Source organism: Carcharodon carcharias, chromosome 8, assembly GCF_017639515.1.
Source record: "Carcharodon carcharias isolate sCarCar2 chromosome 8, sCarCar2.pri, whole genome shotgun sequence".
In the NCBI taxonomy this organism is placed as follows: Eukaryota; Metazoa; Chordata; class Chondrichthyes; order Lamniformes; family Lamnidae; genus Carcharodon; species Carcharodon carcharias.
Window position 1 is genome coordinate 85,548,185 of NC_054474.1, and position 16,129 is coordinate 85,564,313.

The window sequence follows — 16,129 nt, forward strand, 5'->3', positions numbered from 1 at the left end:
AGAGGCTTTGCCTGGAGCTTTTGGTTGTTTTTTTCCTCTCCCCCTCTTCTAATCAAGAGTTGTTTTTTTAAAAAGGCCGAGGAGAGAGAGATCAGGAATACTGTTTAGTTAAAAAAAGTCTGCTGGCTGGAATTCCTCCCCCACCCACCTCCCCCCCGCCACTCCGACCCCAGCCCCTCCACTCCTGCTTTTCTGAAGAATCTATAAGTGCAAGCTGTTCTGAGACTCCTCTCTCTGAAAGTCAGGAGTTTCAAAGTGAAGGAAAGTTGGAGGGAATTCTTGAAAATCGAAGGCTGGAATTTGTCGTGACATTAGTTTGCAGGATAAGCTGGAGATTCAGAACATAGGCTAGCAAGGGACTGGTGATTCAGTATTAGAGTCTGCTGCAAATTAGATGTTTGAGGAGTAAGATCTATCTCACCGGCGGTCAGCATTGCTGAGGGCTGTGAGCTGTGCCGACTGCCTGTGCTTGTGGAAAACTTTTTAAGCTGATTAGTGAAGAGGAAGCTGAACTCTGTCGGAGCTGTTCCTGCCCCCCAGCCTTTGAACTCTCGTGCTTTCTCTCCCTCTCTCTCTCTCGCTCTCTCTCTCTCTCAATTATTTTTTCTTTCTGCATCCTCCTGAATGGCGAGATTTAAAGACAATTTCCCAGGATTTGTCCTGCTCACACTGGTGTTTTGTGGAGTTTGCATCCATGCATGCCCCAGTCGCTGTATCTGTTCTGGATCAAATGTGGATTGCCATCATTTGGGATTAAAGGCTGTTCCGAGGGGAATACCCAGGAATACCGAGAGACTGTAAGTAAAGCCGAAATACATTTCATTTAAATTATTGCAGTTAAACTCCAACATGAAACTTGTACTTCAACAAATCTGTTTAAAAAGTGATTTTTATTACCATCTCTGTTTTAAATGGAAAGCATCAGCTTATAAAAACGGAGCATTAAAAACTTCTGGTATCATTTGCTTTCCTGGGTGGATAACAAGGTGAATTAATGTAATTACAACTCCCACCATCTAACTGGTTGCCATCAGCAATGTATCCACTTAGTGGTGTTGGACAGAGTGATGGGACAGTAAACCTCCTGTAGCCATTTCAGTATCATAGAGGACAGGGCTGGGGAAGGGTCAGAACCCAGCAGAAAAGCAGATGGCAAAGTGACATCACATGCAAGTGGTGCCGTGACAGACAATGCCATCCATTTGACAAGTAGAGCACGCTGTTGCGCAATGGCCCTTTCCACAGAGTATTTTGTTCTCAGTTTTGTCGTCACTTTTGGTAACAATATCTGGGGATCAAAGAGAGTTTGAGCGGCATCCTAAAGTTCAAGAATGAAGCCTGAAACGTTTATTACTGGCACTGGATACCCAGGCTGCTTGAAATCACAGCCATATAACATTACATTTTAGTACTATACACACACTGTGGTTAATTCTGGTGATGCATTGAATCCCACTGCCATGCAGCATTGAGCAAGTGTACTCTGTACAGTAAATGCCCCTTGACATCCGTAAAGAAGAATTGATGGTGTAACCAGAGCAAGTTCATTGAGTGATATCCATAACTAATGACAGGGGGAGAGTTGGCAGGGGGAACTATCACATCTTTTTTGGACTTGCCGTGACTGCTAATGTCATGGTCTAATCAGAGTCTGGCATCAACTTTGCACTGGGTATTTTATAGTCAGGGATTTCTGGCTTTGTGTACCAAGGATTCACTGAGTACATGTGTTGAGCAGGGACAATGAGGTATCCATAGCCTTCCGGAGTGAAGAAAAAAAGTCTTTTACACTTACTGCTGTGCAGGAGATTATTTGTCCAACTTTCTATACCCTTGTGCTGAAGGTACTGGGCAATCCTGCAAATGCCAATAGTCCTCCAATACCTTAGTCAAGCAGCTATTGTTTATGAATAAACCTGGACAGTCAGTATTGTGAGGCTATTTGATCTTTAGTATGTTAACAGCCAAACCCAGTTCTGTCTTAACCAACATCTACATGCATTGACCTTCCAGCAGGGGTCAGTGAATAGTGATCAGCAGCAGCAGCCCATTCATAACCCAGCTAACTTAACCCAAACCAGGGACTGAACTTCAGACATCCCGGTCTGTATGTTCCAGCTGCAAAACATACAATGCATTTACACATTGGAAATGTCATATTATTAAAGATCACTACAATGCTAGCATGCTCTAATAGTTCTAGAATCTTCCCAATACTTACACATCAAGCCACATAAATCAGTTTGCTCCTTATCTTTCATGTTGTGAATTATTTGTGATAGCTGATTATTTTACATTGCCGTGACCTATTAGCTTGTGCTTAGGTAACTTTACAAGATAAATAAAGTGCTTTGAAGTGCATTGTTGCAATGTATGAAACATGGCAGCCAATTTGTGCTCATCAAGGCCCCACAAACAAGAATGGATAGTGACCAGATAATCTGACGCTAGTTCAGGGATACATGTTGGCCAGGAAACTGGGGAGAACTACCCTACTCATTTTTGAAATAGCGATGTGGAATCTTTTACATCCACCTGAGAGGGCAGTCAGAGGCTCAGTTTAAGGTCTCATCTAAGACCCCGGAATGTACATCACTCCCTCAGCACCATACTTGAGTGCCAGCCTAGACTACATGCTCAAAGCTCTTTTGACTCAAAGGCAGGGGTGCTACCATTGGGCTCCAGATGATATGTCAGGAAGAAAAGGTTAGGATGTGAGCCTTCAGATATACCTTCATCTCTGCTTTGCTAGTTTCGGCGTAACCCCATGAGTCTCTCTGCTTGGGCAGGACAGAGGCGGATTTCCCTCACTCAACCTACAAACATAATACTTCAGGGCAGAAGCACAGCAGAACTCTGTGCTAATTTTGATTTCAACATTAAAACATTGTGACTGATTAGTGCAGTGTTATACCAATTAAATCTCATTTTGCATTTGAGGATGATTTGTTGCTAATGACAGCACAAATAAGAACAGAAACTCTAGCCTCCTATGTGTGGGATTGTCTGGTATTAGAACAGAAGTCTAGGAATTCCAATTGGTACATTTCACATAGAAATGCTGGATACACTTGTCCTACATTCCTGCGTGTGCTATTTTTACGTGAACATTGAACCATCTATTCTCAACAGGTTAATGCCTGCATAGAAATAATACACACAGGAAAGTAGTACAAGTGCGTTAAACATCTGTTCATGAGGTTTGCCAATTGGAATTTCTACCCTACGGAATTTAACTGAGTAACACTGAATGACAGCGGCGTATCACAGAACAGAGCACAAACAGGTGAATCAATTCTCAGATGGAAATCTTATTTCTGAGCTTCTGGGTTATACCTTGTACGACAAAAATGAATCACTTTTGTCTGCGATTGATTATTCATTGGCCTCTTAACACAGCCTTAATAGAAATCAAGTTTCTGCTAACAGTTCCTGCAAGCTTTGTAAATTTCACATTACAGCCCGGCTGATACTTTACCTCAGGATGAGGTGTAGGCAAGTATAGCTTGGGAAGGCTTTATTCTGCAAGCTTTGATTGACAATCCACAGATAAGTGAACGAGGCCATTCACTTTAACTCAAACGTTTGCATAATTGATAATTGTGAATCATTGACCACCTAATGTATCCATATGATATGCAGAATTTAATTGTCTTTGTTCGGATGTATCTTCAAAAAGATTTTTGATACATCAGAGCAACATGCTGTATTTTCAAGGAATGATTATATATTGACAAAAACGCTTTAGTTGTTTTGTCATTTTGTGGAGGTTATTTAAAGTTTATAAGTATTGAAAGCATCAGGCTTGATGTCACACTCCCTGCCAGCAAGGTTGAAAGTGGCGGGGTATGCAAAATTCAGTGGGTGGCCTTCCTGCCATCTACCAGCCCATCCCTTTCCCCACAGCGATTTTACCAGCGGACGGGGTTTGTATTGGGCGGCCCGACCACGACTGAGTCAACTGAGGTCCTTAAGTGGGCAATTAACTCCTGGGATTAACTATTAGGATTTAAGCACTGGCAGGAAATGTCCATGCCAACCGGGCCTCCCTGCATGTGTTGGTAGCTCAGGTTGTGGAGGGTCACTCTTTACAGGCTCCCAGGACCCATCAAATGGCTCCTTACAACCGCCCCCTCCTCCACTGGCTTTCCCCCAACCAGTCCCCCTCCCACTTTCCCTCCTCACCAGGGCTTGCCAACTTGGCTCCCAGGGAGAACCCTACCTCACCTGCTGGACTAAATCCAATGCAACTTGTCTCACATTGGCCTCTCTGCAGTACTGGAGGTGGCCACCATACCAGGTGATGCTGCTGGGACTGGAGAGCTGCTGGTCTCTGATTGGCCAGCTGCCCCCTGAGGCGGGACTTCCTGTTCTTAAGGAGGCAGGTGTGTTGCCTCACCTCTCTTAATTGACAAATGGGAGTATAATGACAGCAGGGCAGCCATCGTTCTGCTGTGTGGTCTCCCCCTCCAACCTTCTAGCTGGGGGAGGAAACAGGACGAGGACCTCGGTGCCCCATAAAATCCAGCCCAAAGAGCAGTGAAGTGGGATTAATTTAAAGTTGCTTTTACAGAGACCTGGCATGGACATGATGGGCTGAATGCCTTCCTCCTGTGCTTTACCCATTCTATGGGCAGGATCTTCCAGTCGACGAGCGGGGGCGGGGCCGCTTGCCGACGCGTAAAATGATGCGGGATGATGTCAGGGGGAACTCCCGATGTCACCCTGTGTCATTTCTATTTTCAGGTTGGCAGGGGCGCAGCTGAGTTGGCTGTGCGCCCACCAACCTGTCAATGGCCTATTGAGGCCATTCAAAAACTAATTAAGGTCATTAATGGACCTGCCGATCCAACGTTAAGGTTGCTGGGTAGGCCGGGAGCCCTGGCGGGCTTCAGAAAAAGCATGAAACCTCACCCATGGACAGGATGAGCTTTCATGAGGGTATTTAAATTTTTATCCAATCTTTCAGTAAAAGTTATGGACATGTCCCAACTCATGTGACACTGTCACATGAGGGGACATGTCAGGGAAATTCTTTTATCATTTGTATTAAAAATTTTAATTCTGAGCCGATCTCCCTGAGGCAGCACTTAGCCTCAGGGAGATCCTTGTGCTCTTTCACACGCATGTGCAAAAGAGCGCACTCCCAGCTGAGGGAGGTCCCCCCCCCCCCCCCCCCCCAGCCCGCACAGGGAGCGCATAGCACTTCTGAGTAGATGTCACGCTGGGCCGGTCTTAATTGGCCTGCCCATGTAAAATGGCAGCGCACCCCCAATCGGGGGCGCTGATCGGAGGCACGCCTGCTCCCACACTTCCCCCCACAATGGGGGAAAAGATGGTTTTCAGCTGGAGTCGCATTTCTTTGACCATGCTTTTGATCATACACTCTAATAGCCTGTTCTTGGTGTTTTAGGGACCCCAAGATGAAATTCAACCACCTCCTCACTGTCATAAGGACCACCCATTTCCACCTCCGTAACAACACTTGATCCTGCCACAGCTCACCTGCTGCTGAAATTTCCATTCATACCTAAGTTACCTCTAAACTTGACTGTTCAAACATACTCCTGACCAGCCTTCCATGGCATACTTCCTGTAAACTTGAGGTCATCCAAAACTCTACTGCCCGTGCCCTTACCTGCACAAAGTCCCATTCACCCATCACTCCTGTGCTCGCTGACTTACATTTGGTTCCTGGTCAAGCAACATTTTAAAATTCTCAACACAAAAACAAAAATACCTGGAAAAACTCAGCAGGTCTGACAGCATCTGCGGAGAGGAACACAGTTAACGTTTCGAGTCCGTATGACTCTTCAACAGATTCCTGTTTTCAAATTCCTCCATGACCTCTGCAATCTCCTCCAGTCCTACAGTCCTCCAAAATATCTGCCCAAATCTAATTCTGGTCTCTTGCACAGCCTGATTTTGATCGCTCCACCATTGCTGGCTGTGACTTCAGCTTCCTTGTCCCCAAGCTTTAAATTCCCTTCCTAAACCTCTCTATCTTCATACCTCTCTTTCCTCCTTTAAGACACTCCTTAAAACTTACCTGTTTAACCAAACTTTTGTTGCCCTAATTTCTCCATATGTGGTTAGTGTCAAATTTTGCTTTATAACACTCTTGAGAAAGTGCCTAGGAACATTTTATTATGTTAAAGGTGCTATATAATACAAGTTGTTGTTGTGTGGCATTGCATTAGTTTTATCTCCTTATGATTTTGTGAAGCATCTTGGGACATTTTTCCACTTCAAAGATCAAGATGCGTTGCTGTTCAATAAGCCACACAATTCATTTCCCATCATTTTTGCCCTTGGAACGTTAGTAAATTCCTGGTATCCAAAATTGCTTTCAGTCAATCTTTTGAAAAGCTTTTGCAATTGAGAAGGGTGCAGCTGTCCATGCTATTATTTGGTTTAATGCCTGTGAACCAGGTTTTGATTAGGATTCCCAGGTTCTGCAATTGGGCTTGTTTTCCTGTTACAACAATGCTCCCTACCCTGCCTCCCAATCTGTGATGTCACTGGTTGCCACTCAGAGAGCCTCGGAGAATGATGTAAGTGTCTGCTGCTGCAGGGAACTGGAGCTGCCTAGCACACCACAAACAGTTGGACATCAGTGGGCAGAGACAGGAGGTGAAATCAGAAGGTCGGGTGGGGCAAGTTGGGAATCAGAGTTGGCAACTGATAGAATTGATATTCTTCAATCTTCTAAAATTTGAGGAGATTATGTCACAGTCTGTGCTACATCATAGTAAGAAGGCCCATGTATTCTCTGTTTGACCACTGGAACTTCCTATATTTACCTAATTATTAGGTGAGTGGAGGCACACTCCCAGTCATAAGAGACATGAGATTCGCTTACAAAGTGGCTTGGTGACACTGAGCCGATTGAAATATTTAATATAATTGCCAAACACTTATCATTTATTGAATATTGATTTTCACAGACACCAGTTGTCCTTTTTAAAACAAACTCATGTACTTTTAGAAACTTACATTGTTTTCACTTTCTGAGGTTCCTGCTGCTCTAAATTTAATAACTTTTTGTAAAGGCAGTGAACAATTTCATATAATAATTAACTGATTGTCTGTAGAGTAGCTCTTGGATAGTCTGAGATCTGGGCCACAGTTAGCTAGCAGACACCCATTTAAAGCCCCTCCTCTAATAGTCCGTGTGGTCCAAACAGATCTGAGATTAATCAAAGTTTATTTGCTGTTTGATGAGGGACATTTGCCATTCACTAAGTGCTTGTACGTTTCTGGCTGAAGACCAGCATGCCTTTCATTTAATACTTTGGGCACTTAAAGTGTGATGTCTGGAGTCTTTGAATGCTCTCCCATATTGTTACTTATGGTTAGCGTGGGCTCTGCAACATGTTAGCAATATTCTATCTACCAGTCTGACCTGTCCCTTTATGGTAGGCACTCCCTTTGGAAATCTATGGAATTGTAGCTGCCAAAAAAAAATTCCTGAGGTCAATTGGAGGTTAGAAAATTGTTTGTTAAATTTCAGGCTCCAAGTCAGAAGGGCAAGAAAGATATGACTAAACTTCCTTTCTATTGCTGCAATAGAGTGTGACATCTACTGTAAGACATTTATTAACTTGATAGATGTACACCAAATGTAAGCAATTTTTGCAAGTATATATGAGTAAATATTCAGCTTATTTCAAATACAAGCAGCAGCAGGTATAGCTTTCTCTTGTTCTACATTCTGAATTTCACATTATGAGACTGTGATGGTATATTTTCCATAAAGCTGCTGGAAACTGTCTGGTTCCACCTACTCTGTCCCATCTCTTCGTAATTTTAAACACCTCTATCAAATCACCCCTTAATCCCATTTCTACTTGAATGAAAACAGCCCCATGACCTTTTTCCGAGATTGAAAACGTGGACGGGAATTTTCAAATGGATTCCCATTAGGACACAGGCAGCCAGCCAGTTTAGAGCGTGCATCTCCTAACCTGAAAGTGATCATTGCCAAAATCGGGGGAAAAAAACATGCTCCATTCCTCAGCAGTATCATCCATCAAGCACAGAATTAACCAAACAAAAAAGTCTAAGCTGCAAGGTTGAAATCATTCCAGGGGTGAGACGGTGAGTAGCAACAGAGAAATGCAGGTGTACTGAGTCCATTGGCAGGGGCTGAGGTTTGGACTGGCCAGAAGCCAGAAGTCAGTCCTCAGGCTGTAATGGAACATGATCTGACAGGTCCAATCCAATGTTAATTCTGCATGGGCCAGAGATCAAGCTTGGGTCCTTCCTGCTCTACATGGGGCATTATTGAGTCATAAGGGATATGCTTAATATTGCTCAAGAAAAGTTACTAGAACAATGCATGTGCAAAAAACAATAATGAAATGAGACATTTGCAAAAAATAAGTAACTTCGCAGCATTTCAAGGAGAATAAATTCTTCGGGTGATCTAGCCCTTGATCAAAGGTTCAAATCTTCAAATTCAAATCAGAGACAAAACTGGGAAAAGAAAGACAGAAAAATGGAGGAAATAACAAAGGAATTGCAGTGCTTTGATGACTAATGCAACAGGACGGTCAGAGATGAATTCACATTCTGTCGATTCCTATCGGGAAATTTCCAATCTCAGCAGTGCTATTAGGAGGAGTTGCTAAGTAAACGCCAAACATTTCCCCATGGAGAGTACAAATCAGATGTTGAATCTCTTTGTGACTGTTCTCAGCCTGACTGAGGTTTGATCTCCAGTCTTTGTTGAGTTAACAACTGGATTCTGCCTGTAAGATTAGGGAAGGGAAAAACCAGGCCAGTTTCTGTTCCTCATTGTGATCGTTGTTCAAAATTTGGCAAATATGGACATCAGGTGAAGATAGGCTTGGACTCACATATAATTTCTCCCATTCTTGAATGGCCTCCCAATACCCAGTTAAAGCTTATTCACAAAGAATGACCGGCCACTTGGGTGAGATACTGAAGGTTCTCTGGCAAGGATAGAGTAGCATCACAGGAGGAAGGGGAGCTAGCTGAGTGTCTGCTGTGATTAATGGAAAACACTCGGTTAAAAACAAAATTCAAATAAATTCAGATGTTATTGTTTGAAACTGGCCCCAGTTTCAGGGTTCATATAGTGCCAAAGAAATAAGATTTTTCATCTAGGCTTAATCTGACTAAAAACTCCTGGGTCCAAGCCAGGTTTTATTCATACCTGTTGAAAGGCAGTGGCCCAAGGAGCAGCTTCGGTTCATTTGAGCCAAATAACCAAACTTTGTCAACCCAGCTTTTCAGTGAGCCAGACTCCAAAGTCCCTTCTTTCCTCCAAGAAGCTTACTTGCTCTTTTTGGAGCCTGTATCTGTGAGGTTTAAGCAGTTCCAATCTGTGGGATTGGCCAAGACCCAAGTCAGGGAAGTACATATTTCAAAATGTGTAACTATATATGTTAGGCACATCACAACTTGAGTTTGTTAATGCACTCGATCCTGCTTTTATAAGCTAACTTGATCGACCACAACATCTGACAAAACAAACATTGCTTATGGTTTTCCCGTTAATGGACGTTATAAAATAAAATACCCCAGAGACAAGCCTTCAAGTTTGTTCAGACCTTGGTCTTGGTTCAGCTTCAGAGCCAATGTTTGAATGGTTCAAATCTGACGTCCAAATAAATAAATAACCTGAGAGAGCCATCACTCTGGCACCAATAAGATTGGTAGTGAATCGTGTGGATAACTGTCTTCAATGGTGATTGTACCCTTATTAGATCACCAGTTAGGATAACCAGTTCTTCAGTTCTTCTCTGCTCACCATACCCTCCAACTGATTGGCAATGAATTATGTGAATGATGACTACCACACTTCCAGGGTCCTCAACAGATATTGTCAAACTCCCATCACAATCCTAATATTTCAAACTTAATTTGTATTCCGATCTTTACAAATTAGCAGATTTTGTCCCAAAATTTATTAGCTTGTTGATTTTGACATTGTAGTTCATTTTAAAATTTCCCAGTTAACATACTTCATTACAACACGCGCTTAAAATATAACTCAAAATACTATTCTACTTCTCAGATATATAACACATGCCCTAATACCCCCCTCTGATATATAATACACTTCTCAGTTTAACATTCCCTCCCAGCTGCCCCACTACTCATGTATTTAACACATGCGTTAATATAATATTCCTCCTCTCTGATATTTAGCATGTGTCTTGATATAACATTCACTTTCTGGCATGTAACATGCACTTCACTAAGTCACACACCACAGCACGGCTGCATAACCCGTATCCCTCATCTGGGAAGAGCACATGCCGGGGAATCTCGGGGATGCTATGATTGTGACTTTATTCAAGAAGGGAGACGATTCCAACTGTGGTAAATACAGAGGAGCCTCCCTGCTATCTGCCACAGGGAAGATCCTCCTCAACCATCTCCTAGTGGCTGAGAAACTCCTTCCAATGCCATGGTGTGGTTCTCACCCATAGGGGGGCAACACAGACATGATCTTCACTGCAAGGAACCATATCAACTGCTACATGCCCCTTTTGAACCTCACAAAAGCCCTTGATACTGTCAACCACGAAGGCTTATGGAGTACCCTCCTCAAATTTAGCTATCCTTATAAATTTGTCACCAACCCCCGGCTACTCCATAATGAGATGCAAGCCATGACCCTCACCAGTGGAACCACCACAGACCCTGTCTCAGTGAAAACAGGTCAAACAAAGCTGATCATTGCACCAACTCTTTTCTCCATTTTCCTTGCTGCAATACAACACCTCGCCTCCACAAATTTGGAGAATCTACAGAACAGACAGGAAATTGTTCAACCTACACCAAACCCAAAACCAAAGCCACTGCAACCTCAGCCATAGAGCTCCAGTATGCAGATGACGCTTGTGTGTACGCTCACACAGAAACTGAGCTCCAGGTCATTGTTGACTCATTCTCTGAAGCATATGAGATAATGGGCCTTTCACTAAATACTCAGAAAACTAAGATCCTCTTCCAACCAACTCCCATAGCAAACACCTCCCCTCCATCGATTAAGATCAATGGCAAGATCCTGAAAAATGTGGACCATCTTTTGTGTCTTGGGAGCTCCTTCTTGACAAAAGCAACAGTAGATGATGAAATTCATCATCACATCCAATGTCCCAGTTCAGCCTTTGGCTAACTGAGGAAAAGAATACTTGAGGACCAGGATTTCAAACTAGAGACTAGGGTCATGGTTTACTGGACAACAGTGATGTCCATAATTCGATATGCATTGGAGACTTGAACAACCTACAACAGACATCTCCAAGCAATGGAGAAGAACCACCAGTGGTGTCTTTGCAAGATCCTTGCATCCTCTCCCAAGCCAACTTGCCCAGTATTGAGGCACTAATGGCTCAAAACTAGCTCTGCTGGATGGGACGTGTCCTTTGTATGCCAGACCCAACACGCCTGAAGCAATTGCTCTACCCTTAACTCAGTTGTGGCAGGAGACTCCTAGCAGGACAGCGGAAACACTTTAGGGATGTCCGGAAGAGATCATATAAACCTGCCAACTCATGGGAGAATCTGACTTTTAACTGACCAAAGAAGGCTTGTTCTGGAAGGCACCAAACACATCGAGAGAATCTATCGGGAATGTGCAGAGGCGAAACTGAGGCATCAGAGGGAGCGCACAAACCTCCAAACAACCCAACTACCCAACCCTTCAGGCACACCTGTCCCACATGTGGCCGAGTCTACAGATTACACATTGGACTTCTCAGCCATCTCAGAACGAATTGAATCGGAGTGGAAGCAACTTACCCTCGATCCCAAGGGATAGCCTAAAAAGACTATATCACGCACTCTCTGGATTTTAATACTTTGCTATATCACTCACATACTCATGTCGTTTAATACATCTTGTGCTGTGTCCATCCTATTACCTCCCATTTGTAAACAGTTTTTCTTCATTTCTAATTTATAATCAATGCATCTCCTGTGTCACCCACATTGAAGCATTCAAGAGCAATCTACTTTAACCTGTTCTCTGACTTCTCACCCTTACTTTGAGTTAATGCCTGGCCTTTGTTCATAGGTGCCTGGATGGCACAATTGAAATTTGGGACTCCTAAGTTCAACTCAAAGAAAGAGCTAGTGCCTCAACACTTCTCTCAGGAACACCTCAAAACAGTTCACCTATAATGAACTAATTTAAATTGTTGTCACCCTGCAGGTCAAATTGATATTCATAAAAGATCATAAAAGGGGATCCATAGGGTCCAAAAAATCATTATATTTATATTTTTCTACATTTGTTCACTTAGCATATTATTTCTGTCACTGTTCACTAATTTAAAAAAAAATATTGTCTGCAGTGATAACACCTTTCGCTTGGGGTAAGTATGGGAAGTTAGGGGGCATGCAATGCCCCAGCGAGTTGTCAGTATCGCCAAGGGCTGTGCCATTGAGAAAGTATCAAACCATATTAAGATAAGCAAATGAGGAGCCATCTTCTGCATAGTAAGATTCCATAAATAATGAGTTGAGTGATCAGCTAGCCTATTTTTGTTCATGCTAGTGAAAGAAGGAATGCTCGCAAGGGCATGCTTATTTTTATGCTTTGTTTGCTATTGTACATTTTCCTGACATGGGAATTAAAAGGAATGTGCATTGATGCAATGAGTCTGTTGATATAATTGTACTTCTGATATAGCTGTGCAATTTTACAGGGCTTTAGTGAGACCACACCTGGAGTTCTGTGTCCAGTTTTGGCCTTTGTACCAAAGGAAAGATATATCTGCCTTAGATGGGGTACAACAAAGTTTCACTAGATTGATTCCTGGGATCAGAGGGTTGTCCTAAAGGAAGGAAGTGAAGAGGGTGGAGGTGATCTCATTGAAACTTAGAAATTTCTGAGAGTGATTGACAGGGTAGATGCGAAGAGGTTGTTTCCCCTGAGTAGAGAGTCTAGAACAAGGGGCATAATCTCAGGATAAGGGGGTCAATCATTTAGCACTGAGATGATGAGAACCTTTTTCACTCAAAGAGTTGTGCATCTTTGAAATTCCCTACCCCAGAGGGTTATGCAGTCATAGAGTATATTCAAGGCTGGAATTGATAGATTTTTGGACCCTGTAGGGATCGAAGGATATGGGGATCAGGCAGGAAAGTGAAGTTGAGATCAAGGATCTCTGATGATCTTATTAAATGCCAATGCAGGCTCAAGGTACTGAATGGGCTACTCCTGTTCCTATTTTTTATGTTCATACAGTGCTACATGCTTCACAATCAGGGTGGCCATGACCACTGGCTAACCTACATCATCTAGGGTGTCATATAATGAAAGCTAATGGGGATATTGAGTAGAAGGCACAAAGGGAATAGTGATACCAGGTGAGCTGGCCATAAGACCAACACAGGAAAATGAGGAACCATGAGCTGTCAACTTATTGATATTCAAACTAGTTCTTCCCCAAATCCTTTTACTTTCCTAATGGAATTCATCAGGGATCGACTTCTGATACACTGCACACCAATGTCAAAAAAGGTTAAACAAAACATAACTTTCTCATATGGGGAGTTTCTGATTCCATTCATACAATTCATTGCCAGCTAACTGAAGTATTAGTAAGCAGTGAGGCACCTAATTTCATTTTTGATTTATAGCCAATTAGATAGCTGCTTAAGGCTGTCACTAAACAGTCTAATGTCTATAGCTGTAGCGTGGGAAAGAGCCAGTGGTGATTATTTTGAGACTTAAAGGGACATGTGTTCCCACATGCCATGGCTTTCAGGCTGGTTCAGTTTCAGGAGAAAGCACAAAAGCCCATTAAGCAACGATTTCATAAAATAATTTGTGACTGGCGTTGCCGTGGGTGATATCAACCAATGCAATCTATTGGTCCGATTTCAAAATAGAATGGGGATCTCATTTTCTTTGTCTCAAAGAGACAGATTGGCATCAAGTTTATCAACGTGTCTATTAAAGCTTTGCTGGATAGGAGCCACTAAATGGATTGTGCTGCTGGAGTGAAGTAGTTAGCCAGTGGGTTCTGTGAACCTCCTACAAGAGCTGAAGCGGCCTGGATTTGGGATTTGTCATTCAAGAATATTAAGGTGTTGTGGAAAGGGCTTAACAGAAAGAGATTCCCAAACTGGATTGTGAGAGTAACAACACAACTTTTCCATGTGCTATTTACTGTCAGTCGAAGCTTTGTTTTTAACTAGAGGACACATGTTCATTACAGGTCGAGTCCTGGATGTTTCAAATTAGTTCACGGTAAGCACAACACAAAACAACACCTAACTGGACTAATTTGGACTGATTAATTCCCTCACTCAGAGAGGGAAATTGGAAAAAAAAATGTGATATTGGTGCAGTTGTAAGGTTGAGGCATCTAACCAGATTATTGTGAACCTGGAAATGTTTGATGATAGGTGGCCTAAGTGTTCCATTTTCATCTGTCATGGACAGAATTCATGTGTTCCTTTTTGTTACCCGTGATCAATATGTTTATATGTAAAAGGTATGTGTTTTCTTACCCTCAGAGCAATTGTCCCAATTTAAATAATACCAGCAGCAAGCATTTGTGAGTGTTTTTTTAAATAAAGAAGGTTATTTATTATCACACAGTTGCCCAAGATGTTTAAAATGTAACTTCTCACTCACTTGATTCGCACACTCTATCATACACACAAAGGTTAGATACAGATGAAGGTAAACAATGCAGTTATAATTTATGATTGTGTCAGTCTCTCTTTCACGGCAGGTCTGTAGTTTCTTAGATGAGTTGAGGCTTCAGTTGAAGTGAAGGTTTTGTGAAGCAGAGGACTCTCAGTAAGCTGTGAGGCATCTTGATGTCAAATGACCAGGAGGTTGGTCCCCAGGTGAACTCAAATTTGCAACAGGTTGGGAGGAGTCCTACTCCAACTTTTAAAGTATTGCTGTTTATTATCTTGGCTGCTTAGATGATTCGCAGCTGGTTCGGTGACTTTCTGATGGAACTCCATCCCTATAGAACAGCTTCTTGCTGTTCTTTTAAAAGCAAACAGAAAGTATGGCTGTCTCATCATGTGAGATTTTTCAAGTCCAAAGTCTTTTCCAAATTGGGTGGGTGGTTAGGTCAATTATACATCCTGTGTGGTGGCTTTCACATCTTTAGAGTTTGAGACAGCTAGTCTTTGCATCTGAATGACCCATTCAATTTGAAATTGTCCTTTTGAATTAGTTTCAGGAAAGGGCATTGCATAAACATCAGTCTGGACAGTTCCTTTTGTTCCCTCTGGAGACATGGGCATGATTCAATCCACAAAAGAAGTCAGGTGATTCTCAGGCAGCCCTCTTTTTGCAGCCTTTTTGTGGTTAGTTTTAACCTACAGAAATTAGTTTGGAGTTCAGAAAATACTGGAACATCATATACTGGGAAATAAAAGCTCATGGTGTAGGGGGTAACATATTAGCATGGATAGAAGATTGGCTGGCTGGCAGAAAACAGAGAATATGCATAAATGGGTACATTTCTGATTGGTAGCATGTGGTGAGTGGAGTCCTGCAGGGGTCTGTGCTAATGCCTCAACTTTTTACGATTTATGTCAATGATTAGATGAGGGGCGTGAAGGCATGGTAGCTAAATTTGCAGGTGACACAAAGATAGGTAGGAAAGTATATTGTGGAGAGGGCATAAGGAGGATGCAGATGGATTTGTGTAGGTTGAGTGAGTGGGCAGAAATCTAGCAGATCGAGTATAATGTAGGAATATGTGAAGTTGTTAACTTTAGCAGGAAGAATACAAAAGCAGAGTATTAATTAAATGAAGAACGGCTGCAGAATTCCAAGGTGCAGAGGGATCTAGGTGTTCTAGTGCATGAGTCATAAAACGTTAGTATGCAGGTACAGCAAGTAATTAAGAAGGCTGTTGAAATTCCAACCTTTATTACGAGAGGGATTGAACATAAAAGTAAGGGTCTTCATTTATACAGGACATTCGTGAGACAACATCTCAAATATTGTGTGCAGCTTTGGTCTCCTTATTTAAGGAAGGATGTAAATGTGTTGGAGGCAGTTCAGAGGAGGTTGACTAGATTAATATCTGGAATGAGCAGATTGTCTTATAAATAAAGGTTAGACAGACTGGTTTGTTTCCACTGGAGTTTAGAAAAGTGACTTGAT

General features: G+C 42.4%; 1 protein-coding gene across 1 annotated transcript in view; it reads left to right on the forward strand.

Moving 5' to 3' along the window:
- Positions 1 to 210: 210 nt before the first annotated feature.
- LOC121280945 (slit homolog 3 protein-like) overlaps positions 211 to 16,129 on the forward strand; it is a 738,609-nt gene continuing 722,690 nt past the window's right edge. Inside the window, exon 1 of the mRNA XM_041193415.1 lies at positions 211 to 797. Coding sequence (XP_041049349.1) covers positions 625 to 797 — 173 coding nt within the window. The 5' untranslated portion in view covers positions 211 to 624. The remainder of the gene's footprint in view (positions 798 to 16,129) is intronic.